This window comes from Engraulis encrasicolus, chromosome 16 (genome assembly GCF_034702125.1).
Source record: "Engraulis encrasicolus isolate BLACKSEA-1 chromosome 16, IST_EnEncr_1.0, whole genome shotgun sequence".
NCBI lineage: Eukaryota > Metazoa > Chordata > Actinopteri > Clupeiformes > Engraulidae > Engraulis > Engraulis encrasicolus.
This window is the reverse complement of record NC_085872.1, coordinates 35351393-35371103: the sequence shown is the minus strand read 5'-3', so window position 1 is coordinate 35371103 and position 19711 is coordinate 35351393. Positions and strand designations below refer to the sequence as shown.

Sequence of the window (19711 nt, the reverse complement as noted above, 5' to 3'; positions counted from 1 at the left end):
GCACATCCGTCTTAAAAAGATTGGATGCAGGACTAGCAAAAATACCATGAAAACTTCATCATGTCTGATGAAAGGCGTGCTGCCCAAAATGTCACATTAAAATAAGAGAAACACTAGCTTGGTGTCGCAGACTTTTCTTTCAGTTTTCATGAGATTTCAAACATATACATTTTTTAAATGAATACTTATCTTTGACAGAAATTTAGAATTTTAAGTATTTGCTGACAGTGTAGTATTGACCATGTTCAAATTATCAATAGACAAGACAAAAACAGGTTAAATGAGCAAATTAATATAATGCACAGCATAGACATAATTGCAGTCCTAACTGTTGCAATCACTCTGAACTTCTAATTTTTTTTAAATTTGTTATTGGCTGCAGTGTCTATACAATGGCTATGCCATAATAACTCACCTGAGTTTATTTTCATGTGTACTGTAGTTGTGCAGCCCCAGCCCCAGTCCCGCTTCCCTCCACATGAAGGCAGTGTGTTGATGGATCCGTCTGAGAGAGTCTCTCCCCATCCACTACTGCGCTCCTTTCATCAGGTAGGCCTGTTCGCATGGTGTAAGACAGGCAAATGCAAACAAGTGTTGATTCAATATGGAAAAATGTAGGCATACTGTGTACTACAACCGTTAACATACTTAGGCCTACTATTTATCATCTAATTTTACAATTTTTTTTTTTACATTTTCACAGGTTACACACCTTTTGGTTCAAAATGAAAACCTCTCTCAAGATTGTTGTGACGGTAGGGCATGGTATTTACCCTTCAATATAGTCAATTAGGAAAAATACAAATGAACCTTTTTGAAAATACAGTCAGTTTTCTGATAGTCTGCACTTGCGTAGCCTATTAGTATACTACAGATGGGGTCGCTGGCAGACCTATTCACTTGCTTAAAATAGTACTCAACTCCATCATAACAACAGTGATATGACAGTACTGAGATATAAAGACATAGTCATTTATAATGTTAACAAATTAAGGTTATAACATAGGCTCTGCGCTAAGGAATGCATTCTCATGCTGAAGAGGCATTAGGCTGCTTCATGCTCACAAGAGCTAGCCAGGCTACGTCCTCCTAGTGACACAACACCTTATAGCAGGGGTCAGGAACCTATGGCTCTAGAGCCACATGTGGCTCTTTTGGGAACTGTATATGGCTCTCTAGGCTTGCCAAACATCCCTTGAAATATGGAATCGTCCTATATTTATAAATAAAAGTACGGGTTCCATAAAGAGTTAAAACAGGACAAGGGAGGTTAAAAACTATTAAAATGCAGGAAATTACATGTAAGAAATACAAAATTCTCCCAAACCCTCGCCATAATGAAGTTGATAGTTGGCAGACCTATACTTAGGCTACCTGTTATCAATAAAAGCAAAGACTTGACAGTACACTTAATTGAAATACATGCTTTTGATTGTATTCAGTGGCTCTCATGAAAATTTCTTTAAAAAAAATTGACGTTTATGGCTCTCTCCACCAAAAAGGTTCCTGACCCCTGCCTTATAGGCTCAACTAGCTCTCTCTTAATTATGTAATTTCTAGTGCTGCATGCAGTCTGGATATAAAAACAGTAGGTCTCCACAGATCTAGGCAGTTTCACACAACATCTAGTAGGCCTACACAACAATGTCACAAAGACTGTGATACACATTCATCTCCCTAGCCTTATGTTGATTGTGCACTGACACGTGCATATTTTTTTCCCTCCAGTCTGTTTTGGTCAGGGAGTTATGGGTAGATACGTGGTGCAGAATGATTCTGGACAAGCTGTGTTCCATGTGCAAGAAGAAGGGGGCGGAGGCAGCCAGCCATCGTCAGACCGGAGGATGCGTAGCTTCGTCTTGTATGTCACAGACGACACTGGACGAGTCATCATCATGTTGAGAAAACCAGAGCCAGAGGCCTGTAGCTGCCAGTGCAGACCACTTTTGGTATTACACATATGTAGTTCTACTACACGATTATGCTAAAGCAACATTTAGCAACTAACTAAAGGGTGTATTATAACAAATGCAGGTCTGTTTGCGTGTGTGTTTGTCTGCCTGTGATGTTCGCCTGTCGCCTACAGGAGATGGCAAACACGCTGACACACACACACACACACACACACACACACACACACACACACACACACACACACACACACACACACACACACACACACACACACACACACACACACACACACACACACACACACACACACACCACAGACCTACGGAGTGACCAGGGGGGCAGGGTGCCATCTTTGATTGCCTTTGTTTCCCTATATGTTTCTGTTTTGGATGTTTGGGAAGGTGGAAGTCCTGTATCCCCCCGGAATACCTATAGGGTACGTACACGACAACTCCATCACTTCCAGAGGGGTAATCATCCAGAATGACAGACAACAATCGGTGTTGAAGATAGCAGAAACATGTTGCATCCAATGTTGTGGAGAAATCAATCTCCAGGTAATCCTTGTTACATTTGTAAACATTGCTAAATAATTATTTAGTTTAGTTTTTCCCCAGACAAACAACAAGGTATCTTGTGAAATACTACTACTACTACTACTACTACTACTGCTACTACTGCTGCTGCTACAACAACTACTACTGCTACAATTATTATTAATAATACATACATACATACATACATAAATACAGTTTGATACATACATACATGCATACATACATACATACATTGAGATGATCTGCAAAGACAAAAAGTGGACAAATTCTGAGTTATTGTCTTTTTGTAATTCTGTCTCTCCATGTTAGAATACAGCTACTATTACAGTTATAGACTGATCATGTCTTTATTAGTGGATTCAAGCAGCAAGGGATCCAACCTATTACTCTCACTACACATATAGGCTTATAGGCCATACATACAGTACATGCATACATATGGTAGCCTACGTATACATGCATGCATACGATACATACAGCTCCAGGCCTTTTTATTAGAATACCATGAAAAAGTTGATTTATTTCCATAATTCCATCAATAATGTTAAACTGTCATGGATTGTAGATTCATGGCCCATTTTAACTATTCCAATTATTATTTTTTTTCTTTTTATATACGTTGGCCTTCCAGCTCAAAAAACCCATGAATTGGGGAATTAGCATTATTAGAATATTGATATACATGTAAAATCACTTTTTTCTTCATCAAAATTTGGGTCACATTAAATCAGTTGAAATTTGATACTTTCTACATAACATGCAATGGTCAATACTTGGTTAGGACATTCTCTGTCTTCATAATGGCCATGATGCGATTAACATTGAAGTCAATGGCAAAAACAGTGCATGGGAGTTATGGAAGCCCAGATATCCTTGATGCTTGGCTGTCAGCTGTTCTTGTTTGTTGACCTGGTGCCCCACACTTCCCTCTTCAATATATTCGAAGATTTCCATGCCACGTTTTGGTGTTAACTCACCAGTTTAATTCTAACTCAACAGAAATAAAACCCCATTCATTTTCAATGGGGTTTCATTTCTGGTTATTTAGAATTAAACTGGTGAGTTAGCGCTAAAACGTGGCATGGAAATCTACAGGGTATATGGAAGAGTGAAGTGTGGGGTACCAGGTCAACAAACAAGAACAGCTGACAGCAAAGCATCAAGGATATGGGGGCTTCCATAACTCCCATGCACTGTTTTTGCCATTGACTTCAATGTTAAACGCATCATGGCCATTATGAAGACAGAGAATGTCCTAACCAAGTATTGACCATTGCATGTTATGTAGAAAGTACCAAATTTCAACTGATTTAATGTGACCCGAATTTTGATGAAGACAAAAGTTATTTTATAACAATATTCTAATAATGCGAATTCAATTCATGGGTTTTTTGAGCTGGAAGGCCAACGTATATAAAAAGAAAAAAAATGATGATTGGAATAGTTAAAAAACTGGGCCATGAATCTACACTCCATGACAGTTTAACATTATTGATGGAATTATGGAAATAAATCAACTTTTTCATGGTATTCTAATAAAAAGGCCTGGAGCTGTATATAGGCATTCATGCATACGTGCAGACATACATAGGACATAGGTGTACATACATACACACAATATGGAGTCTTCTTTATCAACAGATCACCTCATTGGATGGAAATGTCCTTGGGAACGTCACTAAAACTGCAGGCAAACTAGAATACAATATACAGTTTCCAGTTGATGCGGATGTCAAGGTGAAGGCTACAATACTAGGGGCCTGTGTTATAATGGTAAGTATCTGTAATTAATTTAGTCTTCCTGTCGATGAAAATGAAAATGCTGAACATGAATACATTCTGCCACGAAACATTAACTCGAGTTTAAATATGCATTTGTCTCCTTACTTTCCAGGACATCCTATTTTATGAAGAGATTACGAAACACATGGTAAAGACTGATGGAATGATTTTCTATCTATCTATCTATCTATCTATCTATCTATCTATCTATCTATCTATCTATCTATCTATCTATCTATCTATCTGTCTGTCTGTCTGTCTGTCTGTCTGTCTGTCTGTCTGTCTGTCTGTCTGTCTGTCTGTCTGTCTGTCTGTCTGTCTGTCTATCTATCGATCTATCTATCTATCTATCTATCGATCTATCGATCTATCGATCTATCGATCGATCGACCGATCGATCGATCGATCGATCTATCCTGGGGTTCAAGGTCTAGGCTTGCCATTGTGTCACTCTCTTCATTCAATCATAATGGCACTGACCAATGACCAATCGCTATGCATCCCATTGGCATGCCTATATTTTTGAGCTAAAACACATGCTGAAATACAGCATTTTATTTGTTCTATTCTAACTAGTACTGTGCAGTATTTGCTATAATATTCATTCTAAAATTATTATTTTTCTCTTTTTGTACAGGTTGCTGTGTGTGTCATGACTTTGGTTTCAGTTCTTGTTAATGGAATTTGCTCTGCAATTTTTTCAAGTGTGTAAAGCTATTCAGTTCTCCTCTTCATTGTGCAAGTTAGTTATTAAATAAAGTATAGACTTTTACGGTATTTCTCAATTGGTTTTGTACATTTCTCGAATCTCTCTCGCAATTTGCAAAACATAGTATTCATTTTCAAAACAACTTTAACAAATGGCAAAACAATGTGGATGACCTGCAAAACCGCGTCTCTTGCTCAAAATAGTTTTGTCTAGTTTGTCTTTCAAAACCAAGTTTTTGTGTCAATGAACGTGTCAGTGCCAGCAGAATGGTTAGTCATTGTGTCATAGTGTATGGACAAGCTAGTCAAATCGATCTGTCATGTTGTCAATTGACTAGTACACTCTTGAGGATCTTTTCTGAAGCAAAATGTTGTTTAGATTGGATGGGAAATGTTGTAAATTCGACTTTATGTAACATTGATCAGCTAAGACTGGACTAGATATACATTTAGAGTATGACCTATTTATTGACAGACATCTCATTGCAAAATAGAAAAAATGCCAATTCTGGTTGAGGTGTCAAAATGCACCCTCTACCACACCGTTTTACTTGTTTTGCAGGCCCATGTGAATTAAATTTATTTTGCTTTACAGTCTTATATTTTTAAACAATGCACTGATATTGTATAAAGTGCACTTACTCGCTTGGGAAATTCTAGGGGAATTTTATAATTTAGCTTGGAGCATAATTATACAGAGCACATAAGGCATAGAGTAATGTAATGCAGTACAGTACCTATTGTTGAAGTACGTAGATGCCTGTTTTCTCTTTGAAATATGATTCCCTTTTACTGCCTTTGATTAGAGACAGTCAATACTTACCTGCGAGCAATTTACCAATTCAGATCGTATTTATAGACAGAAATCGAATGGAAATTATACAGTGCTCGACGTATTATGACAGCTTGGTAAATCATTTTGCATGGCAAGACTTATACTATGACCTAGGACCTAAATGTTTTGGGGGGTGCAGTTTTGTGTATTCAGTGACAAAGCTTTTTGAGTGATATGACAAAAGCAATTGAGAAGGCACAGAAAAGCTGAGAATTGTACACAACCATTGCATGGTGGACGAAAGCATTTGCTTTATGCTGAAAACTATGAAAAACTGATTTTATCATGTGCACAGCTAACACCAGGAAGTTACAATTGAACAAAACGTTTTGAGAATGATTATTCTCTTTGGAGAAATGTACAAAACCAATTGAGATAAACTGTAAACAAAAAATATGAAGAATTATTTAAACTAGTTATTAATGTCATTGTGACAAATATTGGATCAACACAGTGATATGCAATAAGATTCAAGTTAGTGTAATTCTGCCACCTTTGTGTGGGGCGTGGTAAGACAATTATTACGGTATTTTATTTTATTAACGTGAATGTACTTGGATAGTTGTATGTGCAGATGTGAGATATGTGTTTTAAATATGCTGTAGACACAGACTATAACAATACCAGCCTTTGCAAAATTGGAATGTGTATGTGTCATTCAGAAAGCCCATTGGGAAACTCCAACTCCCATTGTCATTGTGACACAGCACTCCACAGCACACAAGTGAACACTGCACACAACGAAATTGAATTTATGCCTCGCCCGTGTAAGGGGGCAGCCCTCAGTGGCGCCCCATGGGGAGCAGTGCGGTGGGACGGTACCATGCTCAGGGTACCTCAGTCATAGAGGAGGATGGGGGAGAGCACTGGTTGATTACTCCCCCCACCAACCTGGCGGGTCGGGAGTCGAACCGGCAACCTCTGGGATGCAAGTCTGACGCCCTAACCGCTCGCCCATGACTGCCCCTTCACTCATCTATTGTATGACAGATGTGCCATATTGTGGTCTGTAATATTCTAGACATACTGTATAGTACTTTTTATTTATGAACATTTATGATACACATGATCATAAATAAATAACATTATTATATAACATTCACTATCGATTAACATTGCTCCGGACCCTATTTGTAACACAGTAGCAACATGTTTTCAAAACAACGGTTGAAACATGCCTTATTGATGGGCTCAGGGACCACTCATGACTAAGGTAGTAGGTGCAAGTATCAGGTGAGGGTATCAGTTTCCTAGCAGGTGCTCTTCTGTTTACTGTTCACCTGGCAACCTTTCTCCTGACTTGACATGCGAGAAGCAAACGTCTGTGGTGCCCCAGTAAAATGGGATCTATGTAGACTTTATGGGAGCGGAACGTGGAGTGATATTTTGGCAATGGCTGTATTCCTTGGATGCGTTTTACAGGTGAGTAGAAATGCGGCCTTATGCAAATTGTACTGACTGTTGTTTACTATATAACTAAACCCTGTGCTATTGCAGAGCAACTCCATACTGTCCTCTGTAAGAACGAAAAGTAAGTGATTGTTTCACACCTGTTGATTATTGTAGGTTTGCATTTAGTTAGGATATTATAAGTCATATTTAAGTGGAACTTTACAATTATTATCATATAAAGTAAACAAGGTTATGGGCAAATCAATCTCACCCAAAAGCAGGCTGTCTCTCTTTTGTTGGAATGAGCCTGTTTATGTTCAATAATGTTCTGTTTTTTGTCTTTTTTGTTCACTGAAATAATAATAAAACCTTTGTGTGTAAGCTAATTTGTAAATCAATGCATGCACACCAACAGAACCACCCTTTCCCCAAACCTTCCATTGCTTAGTCAAATCAGCACTTGTTTTTGCTTTTTTACTTACCTGTGTAGGTCCAGGTGTTTTCCCATGTGCGTTGGACGTAAATGAACCCTGCTGCACCCACTGAGCCCCAGGCTGTGCCTCCTGGGGCCCCTGCTCCACCTCAGCCCACTGAGTCCCAGGCTGTGCCTCCTGGGGCCCCTACTCAGCCCTCTGAGCCCCAGGCTGTGCCTACTGGGGTCCCTACTCAGCCCACTGAGTCCCAGGCTGTGCCTACTGGGGCCCCTGCTCCACCTCAGCCCTCTGAGTCCCAGGCTGTGCCTACTGGGGCCCCTGCTCCACTTCAGCCCACAGTTCAACACCCTCCAGGTGACTCCCACACTCTAACCCACACCACTCTATGCAGCTGGTTACACATATGCCAATATTTTAAAAAATTGGATATTTTTAAAAATCAGTTTTTTTTCAAACATGGTCCAGCACGTATATAAAAATAAAAGCACAATTGTGACAGGTGTGTTTTATCCCCCTAATAGGGAAATATTTTTAAAGCAGATTTTTGAAAATATATTTCTAAAGTTTATAAGCAAGCTAGAGGCCAAAACTGATGCATTTTCCTCCTTGCAAACAGCGTGCGTGTCATACTATACCTCTCCTTGCTCAAATGGAAAAGAATTAAGGGACAAAGGTCACACTGTACCTCCCCAAGCCCATATGGAAATAAGCGATAGATGACAATGATATGATGCTGAAAAGATCATTTTTAGACAGTTTACTAATTGGTATTGTTGAGGCCAGGGCCGGCGCCACGGTGGGCATTGGAGGGCATTGCCCCCCCAGCCAAGCTGCTGTGCCCCCCCAGGACTTATTCACTTAAAAATGCTGATATGGTCATTAATATGCAACAAATGAGTATTTTTTTCTGAATGCAGTAAATATAAAGTATAAGATAAAATTCCACCTTTGCTTAACCACCATAGCCCTAATAAACAAATACATGAATAGGCTACACTATTTAGACATTGTCAGTAGACCTAAATGTGATATAATAATTGAACAGTGATCCTTTGAAATAATGGGATTGTCCCATATTTAGAAACAAAAGTACTGTTCCGTAGAGCTGAAACTGAGCCCACAATTTGGTTAAAATGCAGGAAATTGCATCTAAGAAATACAATATTTTCCAGCAGAAGCAGAGGCCCGGGCAGAGGCAGAGGGTTGTGCCGAGGCAGAGGAATAGGCCGAAGCACAGGAACGGGCTGAGGATGTGGCACAGGTGGTGGGATGGGCAGACGGCACAGGTGGTGGTCCAGAGGTTGACACAGCAGTGCGGGGTACATTTACAGGGACAAACACAGGGACTTTTAAAGGCACAGTGACTGGGATAGAGACAGGAACAATGACTGGCACAATGACAGGGACAGGTATAGTCACAATGACGTTGGCAAAGACAGGTGCTGAAAAAAGGGTTGACGAATAGGCCGGAACACGGACAGGGACTCTGACAGACACAGGGTACTTGGATGCAGACAGGGACTGACACTGGGACAGGGAATGGTTACGGGAATGGTTACTGGCACAGGAACAAGCAGGGGTCCAGGGAGTGCTGGGTGATGGTCAGGTGGGAAATCTGGTTGGTGCACAGGGGGTGGAACAGACGTGAACACATGGGACACAGAGGCGGGACAGGTTGGAACACAGGACTTGGGAAAGTTGCGGACACAGGTGAAGACTGGGCAGGCTTGTATGCAGGAGGCAGGGCCGGCTGGCAGGCAGACGAAGACAGGGAGGCGGGATAGGACAGAGCCAAGTGGGAGGCGGGAGCAGGAGCACATTGGGAAGCGAGATCAGGAGCAGGACAGGCGGGATCGTGGGCGGAGCCACCTGAGCAGGGGGCATGGCCATCTGGACTGGCAGAGACGCCATCTTGACTAGGGGCGGCGCCAGCTGGACCGGGGGTGGAGACAGCAGGTCCAAGGGCCAGGCCATCTGAGTCAGGAGCGGAGCCATTTTGGTGAGGAGCGGAGCCGGCAGGACCAGGGCCGGAGCCATCTAGACCAGAGGCCAGGCCATCTGGGTCTGGGGCAGAGCCATCTGGGTCAGGGGCGGAGCCAGCGGGATCAGGCGGAGCCAGCTAGGCTGGGGGCGTAGTCAGCGGGACAAGGGGCTGGACCATTTGGGTTGGCGGCGGGGCCAGCATGACAAGGGACCGGGCCATCTGGGTTGGGGGCGGAGCCATCTAAACTATGGACGGAGCCATTCGATACATGGGCGGGGCCTTCTGTGTCAGGGGTGGAGCCATGTGGGTCAGGGGTGGAGCCACCAGGGTCAGGGGCCATGGGCTCATCAGGGGCGGTGACCTGATAGCCACAGTTGGGCACGGCAGGATGGCTGTCTTCTTGTCTTCAGGTCAGGGGGGCCGCCATCAGGCGGGTCAGATAGATCAGGGGGGCCGCCATCAGGAAGGTCAGGCAGGTCAGACAGATTAGGGGGGCCGCCGTCAGGAGGGTCAGGTAGATTAGGGGGGTCGGCATCAGACGAGTCCGGGGATCCGGTGTCGAACGGATTGACAACATCTGCGTTGGGGGTCTCGTTTGAACCAAGGATCTTAGCTGGTGAGGGAGTCTTGGATGGAGCGGGGTTCTCAGTGTAGAGTTCTCAACGGGTCGGGTCAGCCCGAAAAACCCGACGGGCCCTTTGGGTTCGGGCCGGGTTCGGGTCGAAAATATAAGTATATGGCTCGGGTCGGTTCGGTCCGCGGGCTCAATCTTTTCCGCCAGTGGAAAAAAAAATCAGTTCTGCTGTTTACCGTGAATCATGGCGAATTTCCCCTTGATGGGTCAGTAAAGCTAGACCTAGAATCTATCTATCTAAATATAGGCCTGCGTAACGAAGGTCTGGCAGGCTGCTGCATGCAACCTTGCGCAGTGCAATTTGTAAATCACAAGGTACCAGAACGCAAAACAAACATCACATCACAGCGATGATGAGTTGGAAAGAGGTCCCGGAACGCACAGAAAAACTACATTGGCTACAATTACGCAAACTAATAAAAACGGGAAAAAAAGTTCTTAGATGCAATTTTAACGATATTGAGTCCCATGTCAGCTCATGGAACCATACTTTTGCTTCTTAATACAAGGTACGGTTGGCAATCCAATGACTATTTTAAACAACAGCCATAGTAGGCCTAGCATATTAAATGCTGTAATGACAACAACCAATATTTTTAGTTTGATCGCTAACTTTATTGCTTAGTAGTCTCAGCAAATGCAGTGCATGGAAATTATGTTTTCCCCATGAGGTGAAACGAAACCGAAGCGGTCTTCTACATAGGCTATACTAGAAAGGACAGTGGCTTTCCAATTAGGTTATCCTTTCCACGTAGGCTATTCACACAACGTTGGCATATGCGTATTAAACGTTAAATCCACGCTTTGTTGGCGACTTTGTTGCATATAATTTGGCTAATCCGCATGTGCTGTTGCGATATGCCACTTCACTATTTAAATGGCTCGTGCACCGATGGTAAGCGAGCGGCAGCGAAGGTGCCGGTAGACTTGGCTTTTCACACTGACTGTCTGCTCGCGCTGCGGTCTGGTTGAAAATCCCCTCAGCAAATGTTTTATTTGGAGCGTGTAGGCCCTGTTTGAATGAAATATCACATTGTCTTTGCTGTTTTCGTGCTCAAATTGACTTTTAAGCAACTGTCGGGTCTTGGGGCGCACACACATGCGGAGCGCTCGCCAGCCGAGGAAGATCTCATCCTCTCACCTAGGCTATCTGTCTTTTTTGCTACATGGCTGATCAATGCACCAACCGTAGCCCAGGTGCCACTAGAAATTAGTATGTCCAAAACCTTGTGTGCCGACCAAAATTTTATGAAACTTTTAAACAATGTTTGGCACAGCCAGGCTTTCCATCCCATCCACGCATATGAACAAACAAGGAGGGAGGGGCAACTTCACGTAGCCTACATTTAATCAGATACACGGGGTGGAAATGTAGTAAGCCTACATTTAGAAGTCAAAACAAAAGGTGGATAGATTGTTGTTGCCGTGAAGAGGCGGTTATTGAAATCGCGCTGTGGATGATTCTGCTTAAATAGCAAGAACGTTTCCCCATTTCATATTATGTTTCTATTGTGGAAAATATCTTTTCACTAGGTTTTTAAGTGGGTTATGCAATTTACTGCACATAGTGCCCTTAAAGACCCACCACAACCCGTCATTCTCCATAGGATAACGTGGGGAAACTCGACCCCCGACTTCGGGCCTCGGGCCGGGTTCGGTTAGATAATTCTAGTGATGTGTCGGGTAACATCGGGCTCGGGCTTTAAAAGCCACGGGCCGGGTAGGGTCGGGTTGACATTTTCAGGCCCGTTGAGAACTCTATCTCAGTGGTCCTGGCCGGAGCGGCATCCCTGGGGGCCCATTGGGAGTCATTGGAAGCCCCGGCTGCAGCGGTGATGAGAGGCTCAAGGACAGCCATGAAGGATTCTGGCCCTGGGTCTGGCTTTAACACAGGGTCAGGCGGCGCGTCGGGCTCCGGGTCAGGTGAGTTGACCAAGGCTGCCCATTCTTTCACCGCCAGCAGAGCTTGCAATGGTTCCACCTGAAGCTCCATGCTTCGCTTTAGGTCCACGAGGCCAAACTGGAGGAGCCAAGGTCTCTGCTGCAGGGTGTTGACAATTATTTGTATAGCCACCAGTTTCCTCTTGGTGTCTTCCATGGCATCAGTGTCAGGAGACAACCTCTTCCTCAGTTGAATGAAGTCCTCCAAATGCTTGAGGTAGGTAGAGAAGTCTGGGGCTGGACAGACGGGTGGACAGGCTGGGGCTGGACAGACGGGTGGACAGGCTGGGGCTGGACAGATGGGTGGACAGGCTGGGACTGGACAGACGGGTGGACAGGCTGGGGCTGGACAGACGGGTGGACAGGCTCGGAAGCAGTCCGGAGGGTCAGCAGTTCCTTGAGTCTGTTGAGTAGTTGCTGATTCTGCCGGATTTGTTGTTCTTGCTTCTGGATCATCCACTGCTGCTCTTGGAGTTGGTGACCAACTCCAGATAACCAGACAGACATACAGAGAGACAGAGGACCAGATAAACAGACACAGACATACAGAGAGACAGAGAACCAGACAGGCAGGGACAGAGAGAGAAGCAGGGTCAGACAGAGACAGAGAGAAGAGAGAGAGAGTGAGAGAGAGAGGGTCAGAGAGAGGAGAGAGAGAGAGAGAGGTGGGGGGGGTCAGAGAGAGGTCAGAGAGAGAGGTCAGAGAGAGGAGAGAGAGAGAGAGACAAGGTCAGACAGAGAGAGAGAGGGTCAGAGAGAGAGTCAGAGAGAGAGAGAGAGAGAGAGAAAGAGAGAGAGAGAGAGAGGTCAGAGAGAGAGAGAGAGAGAGAGAGAGAGAGAGAGAGAGAGAGAGAGAGAGAGAGAGAGAGAGAGACAGGGTCAGAGAGAGAGAGAGAGAGAGAGGGTCAGAGAGAGAGAGAGAGAGAGAGAGACAGGGTCAGACTGAGAGAGAGAGAGAGAGAGAGAAAGAGAGAGAGAGAGAGAGAGAGAGAGAGAGAGAGAGAGAGAGAGAGAGAGAGAGAGAGAGAGAGAGAGAGAGAGAGAGACAGGGCCAGAGAGAGACAGGGTCAGAGAGAGGGTCAGAGAGAGAGAGAGAGAGACAGGGTCAGAGAGAGAGAGAGAGAGAGAGAGAGAGAGAGAGAGAGCTCAAAGAAGGATGCCAGGGAGCGAGCTCATGACATTCTGTTTCACATCAACACCAGCGGTTAGTTTACCTTTTAGGTTCAGATTAAACACAAAACTGTAGTTACTGTTTTGTCTTCAGAAATGCCGATGCTTGTGTTTTTGTGCTTTTGTTTAGCATATGCCGTCCACCCTGTACCTGGGGCTCCTCAGCCTTCCCCTCCATACGGTCAAGTCCCCATGCCACCAGGTAGGCTGTTCTCCACCTCTGGCAGCAACATATGGCTGTGGTGGCCAAACCTGAATAAAAAAAAACAACCTTTCTCATCTGCACAAACCCTGCTTGACTTCTTTGTCCCAACATATTGTATGCATATTGTACAAAGTATTTGTGGGTTGCTTTGAATGAAAGATTGATACATACACCACTTAAGCATTTGTCAATCAATCAGCTTTCTGCTAAATGCAAGGTATTGTGTTATATCATGGCTGAATTGTCTTTCTCCCTCCAGGGTACATTCCATTTCAAATGCCCATGCAGATGCCCCCTTCTCAGGTAAACCCCCAGTATCCCCCGGGCATGCCCATACAGATGCCCCCTCACCCCCAGGGCCAGTATCCCCCAGGCATGCCTATGCCCATGCCTATGCCCATGCCCATGCCCATGCCCATGCCGGGGCCAGTGCCAGTGCCAATGCCCACTCCCGAGAGGCCTGCAGGATGCCCACCTGGACTGGAGTATCTCACACAAGTAAGATGCTCATGAACTCGCCCCAATGCCAGTTGCTGTAAAGTTGACTTCACTGATAATTGAACTGAAACAATGTTCGTTGTTCCCTCTGCAAGTCAGAGATATTACACGTTAAGCGAACGTGAATATCTCGGTGTGCAGTGTTTTCATTCCATTGTCTTACAGGTTGACCAGCTCCTGGTTCATCAACAAGTTGAGTTGATGGAACGTAAGTAAAATGAGTTTTTAAAATATTTGGGGTCTTTGTAAAAAGGAAACTTAATTGAGACATAAATATGATAAATGAGACAGGTGGAGACACTATAGGGGGGTCGCAGACAAGGAACAGTATTAAGTTAAGAGTTAACATAATTCAGTAATTCAGTATTCACTTCTATGGTTAATACATGTGTTTGCTTTTCCTATGAAAGTTAAATTAAAATTTAGCACAATAATGGGAAAAATATGCTGGAATATTGGGGATGGGGGGTTGGGAACATATTCCTAGGGTCAAAACAGCGGTCCCAACAGAAAAAAAAGTTGGGAACCTGTTAAAAGAATTATGACTTTTCTAATTATCATGTAAACTTATGATCAACTTTTTATGCTTAAAAAGTTTATATGATAATTAGAACAGTCGTAATTATTTTAGCAGAACCACTGCCCTAATATAAATTGTACTTTCAATATATAGTGATGGTTGGATGGGAAACCAACAACAAGTACGAGGTGAAGAACAGCCTGGGACAGCGGGTGTTCTTCGCGGTGGAGGAAGGGGACCTGTGCGGCATGCTTTGCTGGGGCCCCATGCGCGCATTCGTCATCCACGTTCAGGACAACACGGGCCAGACTGTCATGTCCGTGGCAAGACCCCTGAGATGCAACTCTTGCTGCTGTCCCTGCTGCCTGCAGGAGGTAACGTGTCAAGTATCATAAGTATTATATTATGTACTATGCGCATTGCACATCCACAGGGCCGCTGCTAAGGTTTTGGAGGCCCTAAGCATAGCTGGTCAGGGCCCCCCTCATAATTAAATAATAATAATAATAATAATAATAATAAGATTAATAATAATAATAATAATAATAATAATAACAATAACAATAACAGTAATAATATTATACTAACTAATAAATAGGCCTATGTATTTTGGTATGTATTGTGTATTAATATTTTTTCATGACGTTTTTTAGTCAATTTCAATTTAAGAGGACCCAGTTGTGCGGGCAAAGTGGTTGGTGCCCCATGCACTGGTTGGTGCCCTAAGCACTCTGCGTACTCTGCTTATGTCTAGCGGTGGCCCTGCACATCCAAGATTTTGCAGGGAACATGGTAAAACGTTCCACAGATAATACATTAACAAGTTGCCTGGGTAAAACAGCTGCTGCTCACATTTCTTTTTTTTATTCCCCACACATGGACGTTTGTTGAAACTGCTGAAAATGTTGTCTGGCACACTGCAAATGGGTCATTGGCCTCGGTTACATGGGACCTTTAATTTCAAATGAACTCCATTTAATTCTGAGTAAAACTCAGTTCCGCTTTGAAAACATCATAGCACTTCACAATGTGGAATTACATGAAAGTGCAACGAAAACTCAGCGCAACTATTTAATTCTGACTTACGTGGCCATTGTTCAGTCTTTGCACACCTGTTAATCATGGATGTACCACAGCTGCAAGTAGACGATGAAGCCTTAACAAGTTTACAAGCAAAACATTTATAATGCTGGTGACAATTCACAGTATGTTTGACCCACCCACCATTGAGTATGTTTGACCCACCCACCATTGGGCTTGAATAGTTAAAGACTACAGCTNCAGGCCTTTTTATTAGAATACCATGAAAAAGTTGATTTATTTCCATAATTCCATCAATAATGTTAAACTGTCATGGATTGTAGATTCATGGCCCAGTTTTTTAACTATTCCAATCATTATTTTTTTTTCTTTTTATATACGTTGGCCTTCCAGCTCAAAAAACCCATGAATTGGGGAATTCGCATTATTAGAATATTATTATAAAATCACATTTTTCTTCATCAAAATTCGGGTCACATTAAATCAGTTGAAATTTGGTACTTTCTACATAACATGCAATGGTCAATACTTGGTAAGGACATTCTCTGTCTTCATAATGGCCATGATGCGTTTAACATTGAAGTCAATGGCAAAAACAGTGCATGGGAGTTATGGAAGCCCAGATATCCTTGATGCTTTGCTGTCAGCTGTTCTTGTTTGTTGACCTGGTGCCCCACACTTCCCTCTTCAATATACCCGAAGATTTCCATGCCACGTTTTGGTGTTAACTCACCAGTTTAATTCTAACTCAACAGAAATTAAACCCCATTCATTTTCAATGGGGTTTCATTTCTGGTTATTTAGAATTAAACTGGTGAGTTAGCGCCAAAACGTGGCATGGAAATCTACAGGGTATATTGAAGAGTGAAGTGTGGGGTACCAGGTCAACAAACAAGAACAGCTGACAGCAAAGCATCAAGGATATCTGGGCTTCCATAACTGCCATGCACTGTTTTTCCATTGACTTCAATGTTAAACGCATCATGGCCATTATGAAGACAGAGAATGTCCTAACCAAGTATTGACCATTGCATGTTATGTAGAAAGTACCAAATTTCAACTGATTTAATGTGACCCGAATTTTGATGAAGAAAAATGTGATTTTATAACAATATTCTAATAATGCGAATTCCCCAATTCATGGGTTTTTTGAGCTGGAAGGCCAACGTATATAAAAAGAAAAAAAATAATGATTGAAATAGTTAAAAAACTGGGCCATGAATCTACAATGAATGACAGTTTAACATTATTGATGGAATTATGGAAATAAATCAACTTTTTCATGGTATTCTAATAAAAAGGCCTGGAGCTGTATATGGCACACTTAGCAACTGAATTATCATTATGTTGTGATGTAGTTTTTAAAATCTGTTTGTTTATTCAGGTAGAAGTTCAGTCCCCTCGTGGAAACCCCATTGGATATGTCAAACAGGATTGGCACCCGTATCTTCCCAAATTCACCATTCAAGATGAGAAGAGAAATTCTGTGCTGAAAATCATTGGCCCATTCTGTGACTGCAAGTGCTTCTCCGATGTGAACTTTGAGGTAGAAGTAGACACTCATGTTTAGACAGCATATGAATAAATAAGCTTGGTGCAGACTTTTGGAATCTCATCAACTTATTACGACTCAGCTTGGTTGCTGCTTTAGGCAACAGCGTACTAGGCTAATACATACTTTGAAAAATAAATTAGATATTGTTTTTTTTAAATCATACTTACATTATTCTTTTGTATTTCAATTTTATTTACTTTATTTTATATATATATATATATATATATATATATATATATATATATATATATATATACCCCTTAATTCCCACTGCAGTCTAATCAAATTGTTAAGCCCTCTGTGAATATCTTCTGTTCTGTTCTGAAAAGTGCTGTAAAAATAAACTTACTTACTTACATATACATACTAGGCATCGACAAAGTTCTTACTAATCATTGACTATCTTCCACCATTGGACACAACCAGATCAAATCGCTAGATGAGTCCTCCACCGTTGGTCGAATTTCAAAGCAATGGTCTGGCCTTGGGAATGAGCTGTACACAGATGCAGACAACTTTGGGGTGCAGTTCCCAATGGATATGGATGTGAAGATGAAGGCGACAATACTGGGAGCCTGTTTTCTCATTGTAAGCCCTCTTTTGTTTTGTTTGTTTTTCTTTAATGCAGAGAAACCACTGAACACAAGACAGTTATTTTTGAATTATCAACATTAATTATTGAATTGTTGAAACACAATGAATTTCAAATGATGAAATATTGTCAAAATTACGCTAGGCCTACGTTAAAGAAGTTATTAGAATTCTCACAGACTACTATTATAGCATGTAGTGGCATGTTTACATTGTTTAGGTTACTAATACGCCACCTTAGGGATAGAGTCATGTACTGCAGCACTGTAATATAACATGTTGATAGATACAATAAAAAGAGGCGTATAATGATTGTTATGCTTTTCACTCATTGCATTCCTCCCTTTGTGTCTTTCAGGACTTTGTGTTTTTTGAGCATACAAAACAGGAGGAAAGTTAAGTGATGTGTCTGTGCAAATGAAAACAGCCATCACATGGACATTGGGGCAGTGTTGACCGGACTCCTGAGCCGAAATGACTGCACCGCATGTGCTTGGACTGCTTCATCTGTGCTCTCCACTCAGGATCTATTCACCCTTGTTTACATCTGCATTGTCCAGAACATTTGATTTGTAAGCTCTATTGTTTAGCTCCTGGCAATATAAATCAGAGATTTGCATATTTTGTTCACAGTTTTATGTGTAGTTTTTTGATGTTTGTTTGAAACTGTGGTTGTTTACGCTTGCATTGTTTATTTAGCTCGAGATTTATGTGACAGGTGTTTTCAGTTTGTGACCGTGCAGATCAGTGATGTTCTTATTTTGTTTGCATATGAATTTTATTTTATGTGTTTTATCTCTTGTATTATAACAATAGTCTACTGAAACAATTATTTTTGTTACTGCCAGTAAACATTTTATTGTCTAAGCAACACTGAAAAGGGATACTCTTGATTCACACTACATGTCGTAAACAGAGTTGTCTCACTTCAACTTACAGACGTGGTTTGCTCTCCCTGACTGACGAAGGGTTACACAAGGCCTCTGACAGCTTTGACCAGGTCCAGAACAATGCCACCTAAACGGGCCCCAGAACTAAGTTCATACAATGTAATGGCAATCCAATTCTGGGGCCCCTCTCCCTCTGGGCCTGGGATAAGTGACCCCTTTGTCCGCCCCTGTTGACTTAAGCTGGGCTTACACTTGGGGTGTGTGTCAGTAAATTCAAAAGTGCCTTTTATCTGGTTATGTCACTGCATCACAGAAACAATTTTGGAAGAATTTAATGCTATTAAGTGTTGCTTTAAGTAGGCTATTTCAGTTGCAAAAAAACTATTTTTGTGCATTAGGATATCTGAATTGCATTTTGTAATGTAACAATAAATTAGTTGAACAAATAGCAATTTGCATGATGTCCTCTTTCAGACAAGCTTTAAAAACAACCACAATTTGCCTGCGTTTCAGACTGCACATGAAAAACTATGGTGACTTCGTGTTTGCCTTTAAAAAAAAAGCACTTCTTACATTAAAGTTACAAGTCCTTGGAAATTTCAAAGGCGAGTAGTTGATATCTGATTCAGTTTTGTGTCTACATGATGTTTTATGCTGTCTGTCATACTGTATGTGAAAGCCAAACTTTATTTTCATAAAGTCTCCACTAGATGTCAGTCAGCTACAGACTGGTCGCCTAATAAACCTCATGAAACCTCAAACTTTCCATCGCTCCAGTAACTTCCTTTACAATGACATGTATCCATTTATTGTCATTTATGTTGATATCATTTATTTTGTCCTTTTGTCGTGTTCTGTCCATATTTTTAGTATAACCATATGACACGAAGATGAAGCACACAGTAGGTTTAGGCTACTATTGTGTGTGTGTGTGTGTGTGTGTGTGTGTGTGTGTGTGTGTGTGTGTGTGTGTGTGTGTGTGTGTGTGTGTGTGTGTGTGTGTGTGTGTGTGTGTGTGTGTGTGTGTGTTTATTTATTTGTAGTTTATTTGGTAGGGACA

The 19711-nt window shown here is 42.2% G+C and overlaps 2 protein-coding genes across 2 annotated transcripts; both read left to right on the top strand.

Annotated features, from left to right (window-relative positions):
• The first annotated feature begins 1746 nt into the window (after positions 1–1746).
• Positions 1747–4985, top strand: LOC134466547 (phospholipid scramblase 4-like). Its single transcript, XM_063220445.1, has 5 exons — positions 1747–1949; positions 2316–2471; positions 4113–4244; positions 4366–4401; positions 4891–4985. Exons 1-5 carry the CDS (start codon positions 1749–1751, stop codon positions 4963–4965), a joined length of 600 nt encoding a protein of 199 aa, XP_063076515.1. The 5' UTR covers positions 1747–1748; the 3' UTR covers positions 4966–4985.
• Positions 4986–13994: 9009 nt separating this feature from the next.
• On the top strand, positions 13995–18246 carry LOC134466546 (phospholipid scramblase 1-like). Its single transcript, XM_063220443.1, has 6 exons — positions 13995–14054; positions 14220–14262; positions 14728–14948; positions 17000–17161; positions 17597–17758; positions 18120–18246. The coding sequence occupies exons 1-6, from the start codon at positions 13998–14000 to the stop codon at positions 18159–18161; spliced, it is 687 nt and encodes a 228-aa protein (XP_063076513.1). The 5' UTR covers positions 13995–13997; the 3' UTR covers positions 18162–18246.
• The last annotated feature ends 1465 nt before the right edge of the window (positions 18247–19711 follow it).